Source organism: Brassica oleracea, chromosome C4 (genome assembly GCF_000695525.1).
Source record: "Brassica oleracea var. oleracea cultivar TO1000 chromosome C4, BOL, whole genome shotgun sequence".
Lineage (NCBI taxonomy): Eukaryota > Viridiplantae > Streptophyta > Magnoliopsida > Brassicales > Brassicaceae > Brassica > Brassica oleracea.
The window spans coordinates 21684599-21692808 of record NC_027751.1 but is presented as its reverse complement, the minus strand read 5'-3'; the positions used below and the strand labels follow the sequence as shown (position 1 = coordinate 21692808).

At 39.6% G+C, this 8210-nt stretch overlaps 1 protein-coding gene across 1 annotated transcript; it reads right to left on the bottom strand.

The window, feature by feature from the left end:
- Window positions 1–1933: 1933 nt before the first annotated feature.
- Window positions 1934–3266, bottom strand: LOC106338377. Its single transcript, XM_013777368.1, has 6 exons — window positions 3152–3266; window positions 2984–3065; window positions 2770–2881; window positions 2542–2705; window positions 2354–2474; window positions 1934–2242 (listed from the first exon to the last, which is right to left on the bottom strand). Exons 1-6 carry the CDS (start codon window positions 3264–3266, stop codon window positions 1934–1936), a joined length of 903 nt encoding a protein of 300 aa, XP_013632822.1.
- Window positions 3267–8210: the final 4944 nt, after the last annotated feature.

The window sequence follows — 8210 nt, the reverse complement described above, 5'->3', positions numbered from 1 at the left end:
ATTTAAAAATGTTAGTTTTTGCAATTGACAAGAATTCATCCAAGATTTGACTTTCAGAACCAGACTTCATATGCAGTCTACATGTTTGAATTTTTTTCAAAGAGGTTAGTTTTGTAATTGACCAAGTTTGACTTCCAATCAGTAGATTGAAATGAACGTCTACGGGTGTGTAGACTTCTTGTGAAGTCTACTCTCAAATCCGATGAGTTGGTTTTGCATTTGACCAAAAAAAAAAAGACTTTATATGCAGTCTACATTTTTTTTTCTAAGATAAGAAGACTGCATATGAAGTCTACAATTTAATAAATTTTTGATCTTAGTAAGTCTACCGAAAGTTTTATTTTTGTTGTCAAAGGTAAAGACGGAGACTACTGGGGAAGTCGGCGTTAGAAAAAAAAATTGTTTAGTCAATTGCAAAACTAACCCGTGCGTTGACAAATAGACTTCATAGTAAGTCTCCACGGAGACGTAGACATATAAAACAGTCTACCGTCGCGACACAGATCTGAAAAAGAACGAAAACCATGTAGATAATTACCTTTTTCCTGTGTAAAGCTCGTTTCCAACCTTTTCAACCATCCAAACTCCAAATATGAGCAAAAAGAAACTTCTTTGACTATTCCCTAATGAAGAAACTTGAAAATATGAAGTTTGTGATTATGAAAATGAAAGTTATGAGAGTTTTTTAGATGGAAATGTAGAGGAGATGAGAGAAAATGGAGTTTTTTGGGTTAGAATGAGAAAAAAAGTGGTTGAAAATTGAATTCTTGAGCTTTAGAGCTCAAAATGGTGGTTCATGGTGGTTGGAAAAATTGATGATGATGGCATTTTTGTAAATAAGAAGAAATGGTTAGGGTGTATTTGGTTTTTTGTTAATTTTGAAATTAATAAAAAATTAAATAAAAATGACAATTTTGTGAATAATTCAAAAACATAGGGATAGTATGAAAATTTTATTGATGAATAGTAATGACAAAAAAAAAGAAGTTGATTTTGGGTTTGACTAGAAATTGTGGGTTAGTTTTGAAAAACACCCCTATATCAATTCTGTTTGTAAAAGACATTACTCTCTGCAGAAGTAAGTATTTTTGTACCTGCAGTTTCCAAAGGGGGTGTTGGAGGTTGGTTCTCCATTCTTTTGTATCTTGATCCTGAGAAGCAAACAGATTGTCAGTTAGAGAGCTGGATTAAGTTTCGTATTTTGTTGGCTTGTAAAAGAATTTCTTACAATTACACAGTCAGTTGTAAAAGGAGCCAAGAAGGAACCGGGAAGGAGAAGAAAGGTGTTGCAGAGCGGTTTCTGAATCGATTTAGAAAATGGGAGTAGTAAGTTGAGTTTTACTCTCGCATGGGTTTTAGGAATTGTTTAATTCTTTAGGAGTAAGGTTTAGGAAAGTTATTAATGCATAGATATGGGAATATTTTCTTACGTTAGCGAAGGAAATAGCATTTAATTACGTTAACGTTATTGTTTCATTTTAGTAAGTAAATCTTGTAGGAAGGTATTTATGGGTTTATGAATAAATAGTTTGATTATGTAATTACTCTTGGATTTAGCTTATATTACCGTAATCTTGGAGTCACGTAATGAGGGTTAAGTCATGCATTGACAGTCACATGCAAATAAGTAAAAAAAATATAACATGTTGACCCACGATATCGAAACACACTCTAAATAATTAACTCAGCAGGGCACTCATGAAGAAGCAGAGTAGAAGTGATAACAAATGATTCACAAAAAACTCTGAGAATTCAAACTGAAAGAAAACCATGAGTAAAGGGAAAAATCTCTCAAAATTCAAACTGAAAATGTTTGCAAGGAAAAAAAACTCTGAAAATCCAAACTGAAGAAAACGATGAGGCAACAAAAAAACTCGAAACAAACACTTAAACTGCATCGAATTTGCAAGCTCTGAGAAGACGCACGGAAACTCTAGTTCCCACACTTAGGGCGTTTAGTTTTCTCTAGCTCAGTACTGGCACAAGTTCTCTTATTCCCCTCTGCAGAATCCACACGGTTTCCGGATGTTTCCTCCGATGTTGCAGTAGTCTGGTTTCCTTCCGAAGACCCTGTGGCTGGTGGAGTGTCTAGAGGTAGGATCTTGGTCACGGTAAGAGATCGGGCCTTGCCTAAAAAGTTATGCTCTGTCACTTTGACACGAAACTTATGTCTCTGCCTGATGGTGCTGATTAGAGCTTCCGGGACAGGCGCCTCATGGTTAATTCCTTTGCTTCCATTTTCCTGACATTCAATTAAAACAGCGTCAAGCCAATACGTTTCAGAGCATTGTCTGATGAAAAGAAAATAGCGTCAAGCCAATACGTTTCAGATCATTGTCTCATGAAACTTTACCTCAAAATAGCTTCTAACTAACTCTGATGCGGACTTCCCAGTCAACTCACGACCAGCATCACCAAGTAGTACTAAAACAGCTTGCTCACTGTTGTCATAAACGGATATCTTTGAAAAGTACCTGTACTGAAAGAGTCAGAACCTAATACCAATGAAAACGTAATTGAAAATCAGGCGAGAGTTCTTACTGTGGAACACCAGCTACGTTAACCTTCCCACACTTTTTGTTAGTACAAATCAACGAAGTTGCGCCTTTGGTAACCTTAGTATGGCACCCACTGCATGCAATGTAGTACCAAGCAGAACCATGCACGACATCATCGATCGTAGCCGTGCATTCAAAAAAGGCATCCTGTGAGAGTGTATAAGAATATAAGCTTTTCTTAGTGATTAAATATATATAGATTGAATTTTACCTTTGTGGATCCCTGGTTGATGTAGGCGAATATTTCCCCTATAGTCATTGTCTCACGTTTGGTGACCACCTCTGCATTAACCTGCTCAGCAATATCTGGATTAGAGCCCAACCTGAGACAGAGTAGAAATCATTGATTCAGTTAGTCACTGCAATGAGGTAACGCGGGCACTTCATCTAGTCAAAGAGTAAAAGCAAAACACATGAATATTTACCAGCGGAAGTAATCTATGGTAGGTTGGACATCGTAGTCCATAAATACACGCGAAGAGGACATTGAGGTCAAGGCAAGAGTACCTGTTGTATCAAGAAAAACCCATTAAAGAACACAAACTGCAGATATGTAACTGTAAGCAACCTATATTACAGATAGAAATCAGAACCTCCGAGAGTCTTCGTGTTAACGGTCGTGACCAGTAACACGGTGGGTGTGTTCTCGTACGTCTTAAACTTTTTGCAGAACTCTCTTGCAGCCTGATCCCAAAGGTATAGCTTCATGACCGGTCCACTGCAAAAAAACGATACTGAATGGTTAAGAGGAGTAAAGAGAAGTGGTGTTTAAAAAATAATGAAAACCTACTCATGTGATTGGACATGAATCAGAACACGCCTCGCCTTGGCTATCTCCACTTCGTCAAGAACGGGGGCCTCCACGATACTCTAACCTTTAACCAACTTCATATGGCCAACAACATCTATTCAATTGATCATCAAGAGTGTAAGTAATTATGTTAAGTAATATTTCATGAAAACCTAAAATCACAAACACACACAGTTTTAAAATACTCAACAGATCCAATTTATACTATGCTACGCTATAATGATCAATTAAATTTGAGGCTAAATCCTACATCTAATCATCAAGCAACGCAACTAAGAAATAACGTGGGAAATTACAGAGCTTACCGTAGAGGTCTCCTTTGAGATCACAATTAGCTTGAAATTCTTCATACGAATGGAACCGGAATCTGTCTTCATCAAAATGGGTGGGACAGTCTTGAAGAACCGACAGTTCCGAGTTCCATGAGAATGACACTGTAGCAGTATGATCAGCAACCCGAAACACCGATTTGTTTCTGGATCCATAGAAGATGTTGAGTTTGTAAACAGATCCTCGCTTCATATCAGGCAAATATTTTTCAATACGCCCTGGGGAAATGAATCCTTGAATAACAGTTCCCTGCGAAGAATAACATAAGAAAAACCAAGATAAATAAGTGAAGAACGATAAGCATAAACTTCTTTCGTAAACGATAAAAATGATTAGTAGTCTATATACGCTTCTCCTTAGCGATTAATCTACGACAATGGACTAATTCAAGTAGAATTCTCCACATTAGTGAATTCATTAGAAAAAAATTCTCCAAAAAACAGAGGAAAAAACAGAGCAATGAACGTAATTAAAAACGATTAGTAGTCTATATACGCTTCTCCTTAGTGATTAATCTAGTTTATATAAGCTTAGGGGGATCCAATTACTGTACCTGTTCGTCGATGAGTAGCATCTCCATGCCAATAAGCGTCTTCTTTAGTGGGTTCCATGTCTCCCAGAAATGGATGAGCCGAAATCGCAACTGAGCTTCGTGGTGACCCAGCAAGAGATCTTTGAAGAACATGACTTTTTCGTCGTAATCGGAGGAGACAATTGACTTCCCATTTGGTTTCATCGCCATAGATCAAGGTTTGAGCGAATCAAGGGTTTTGATTTGTACACGCGGAAAAAAACAATATATAAAGAAGGAGGAAAGGAGGGAGATGAAACGAAACAATAAAGAAGAAATTGATTGTGGAGAATTGATTGAGAAGAAGGGGATGATCAAAACTCAGACGCTACAGTTTCAAGGGAAGAAGACGAAGTGGAAGTGGGAGAGGAGAAGAGACTCGCGACTTCGTCTCCGTAAATTTAGGTTTAGATAAACGAATAAGCCCAAACAAAAATCAAACGAAACCCATTCAAAACAAATTTTAAGCCCAGCAGACCCGAAAACGAAATGTTGTGATTGGTTGAATATTTCTAGTGACGTGGCATGCCTAGATGTTGAGAAAATCGGGCTTTTAGTATTGTGATTCTGAATTATGATTTATTTTTTTGCTATTGAACCAAATTTCCCTAAAGTTTATTCTATGTGGTGTTCGCTTGTGAATCAGCGCCGGCTCAAGCATATTGCGAGTCTTAGGGCAAAATTCAAAAAATCTTTCTCAAACATAACCCAATAATCACCGGAAAAATATTAAAATGGTTTTACCATCATGACAGTCCAAGTAACATTGCCGGTACAAAAATTTAACAGAACACAATTGGGACTGCTTAGATCTGAATACATGAGCGTATATATCTATAATATACATGATCATTCATGGTTGTATATTGATATCATATACATATTATGAACTCCTTTGTCTGTGGACCCTGGGACGGGTGCACCGCTCGCCCTTAACCTTGATCCAGCCCTGCTGTTAGGGTCAAAATCGGCCACGACGGAATCAATGTCTAAAGGTTGTGTTTCTGTACGAAAGCTTTCTCGACACACTCTCTACAAAAGCTCCTGAGCAAAAAACTTGAGAGAAATGGATCACGGAACCAAACACGCAGTCCAACTCGTTCGTTCGGACCTTTTGAGGTGCAGAACTGCACAGACGCGTCAGATGTTGAGCTATGGATGAAGACTTTATCATGGTTTGATTGAGTCCATATTTTGACACAACATATATCTTTGAGTTAGCTTTCTAATGCCACCGGTCTGAGGTTAATCAGCATCATGTAGCATACGTTATGCCCATTTTATTGAAGGGTGGACAGAGCACACCGTCCAGCTCGGCGGATCTGGATTGAACACGTGACCAGGTCGGCCATCCGCCGAGCTGGACCAGTCCAGTTTGGCGAACGGCCGAGCAGGACCCAAGACGGATTCAGCTCGGCTGTTCGCCGAGCGAACAGTCGGATTCAGCTTGGCCGTTCGCCGAGCTGGACCAGTCCAGTTCAGCGAACAGCCGAGCTGGACCCAGACGGATTCAGCTCGGCCAATCGCCGAGCTGGACCAGTCCAGTTTGGCGAACGGCCGAGCTGGACCTGAGATGGATTCAGCTCGGCCGGTCGCCGAGCTGGACCAGTCCAGTTCGATGAACGGCCGAGCTGGATCGATCGGAGTCCGTCTTAGCCTCGTCCTCGTAACTCCTCTACCGAAGATTGCATTAAACTCATTCTTGGTTCATCTCGATCGGAGTCACCGTTGGAAATTTATGATTTAAAAACCGCAAGAACTCGTTCTCTCGAATAACATTTGGATTGATCGTATAAAAAGGCAACGGTTAGCTAAACACCTCGAATTGCCTACGCTATATGGGGAATTGAATGTTCTTCGGAATCGACGTCGTTTCGAAAGCGCTTTTTTTATAAAATGGTAAAAACGCCTAAGTCAGAAAACAACACGAAAGGGCCCAGAACGCGGCAAAGAACCCACTTACGATTTTTTACCAAATCAAGCCCAATCATTATGACGGTTTATCTTTTGTTATGGAGGAGAAGATAAATGTCAAGTTCGGAGGATAAATGTGCAGTTTCCAAAGATAAACACGAAGATCGAAGGAAAATGAAATATTTCTGCGAAGCGATAAACTCGACCATTGGCAGAAAGGGAAAGAGCAAACCACCTCTAGGAGGAGTATATAAGGACGTCGAGGTTGAAGAAGCAAGAGGACACTTCTTTTAGACTCAGAACTCTCTGCACTTAGAAACTTTTAGGTATTATTCTCGACATGCTCTGTTTCTATGACTGGCACCTGATTACTAGACGAACGTGCACAAGCAGTTCGATCTCTTGGTTCACTCTTGAACTACGTTCGGCTTGATCCTAGAAAGGGGTACGTAGGCATCTTTCATAAGGTTCAGTCTGAAATCAATCAAAACATTTTTCGTATCTTTTCCGTCTTCTGTTATTGAGATGCGACTCAACTAGGTTTAAGATTTTAGGTTGCTAGAACTAGGCAATTCACTGACATCTCTTGCGGCTGAAGCTTTTATAATCTCTTGTAATGATCGTAACGCTCTTACGCGGATTCGAAATAAGATCTACCTTTCTATAAATTCGTTTTGTTATCTTCTCATATTTTCCGCATTTATTTGGTCACTTGTCGTTGGCTCTCGCAGAGAATCCAGGACCTCAGGGAAAGTTAGGGTTTCCTAACTTTCCTCCGATTACGGAAATCGATGGTGTGAATTTCGGTTCCCACAGTTTGGCGCTAGAAGGAGGGGGGGAGGGGTACGGATTACTCTAACTTATATCCGCAAAACGCTTGACAAAACGATGTCTGGAAATACGAAAGACAAAATCGCAGTTCGCAACAATGCTGGTAAAACAACTCCAGCAGCGACTGCTCCTATGGCCAACACTTACACAAACGCCGTAGTGCTCGAAAAAATCGAAAACCTAGCCGCGACTTTTCGCCATAGGATGCGCTACAAAACGAGCTCGCGATTTCTCTGTCTAAACATAAAGGAAAACGATAAATTTTATCAAACCCCGTAAGTTTGGCTCATTACCGAGCTGAAGAAGTCTCAATGCGTAAGGGTTTTACCAAAACACGTTTTCCGAAAATTTTTCGGAAAAGTAAAACTTGTTCTCCCCGAAACCGCAGAAAAACCCTAGGTTAATCGCGGAAAAAGGAAGCACGGAAAATCGGGTACATAACTCGCCGTTGTACTTCTTCCGAATATCTTTCAGAAAAACCCTAGGTTAATCGTGGAAAAAGGAAGAACGGCAAATCGGGTACGTAACTCACCGCAGTACTTCTTCTGAATATCTTGCGGAAAAACCCTAGGTTAGTCGCAGAGAAAAAAGGGGAAGCACAGCAAATCGGGTACATAACTCGCCGTTCTACTTCTTCTGAATATCTTTCGGAAAAACCCTAGATTAATCGTAGAAAAAGGAAAGCGCTGCAAATCGGTTACGAAACCCGCACGGCTGTACTTCTTCCAAATAACTTTCAGAGAAACGAAGTTGAGTTCTATAGAATCACTCGAAACCTAAAACGGCTAATGAAGACTAAATAAAGCAATATGGGAGATCCTGTCCCCACCGCTAAAACATTTTCTGAAGCCTAAGATTTCGTAAGAATTCACGTATCACTTTCATAGTAACAAACTCCGCGAGTTATCGATGTTTGTCTCTTAAATCTTACTTCGGAAAAATTACACGAAACTTCCACGGATCAATCCCACGAATAAGAAAAAAACTTCTGACTAAGTTTGGTTGCAATAATTAACCTCGTCACGGCTCTCGTACAGCCAAAACTTGAAAACCTCTTTACGGAACAAATCTCGTAAAAATTATGCTCGACAACATCTTGCGAAATCACCTTTGCAAAAAATTAAGCTCGACAACATTTTACAAAGCAACTTTCGTAAAATTAAGATTGATAACATTCTGGAGAATAACTTTCGTA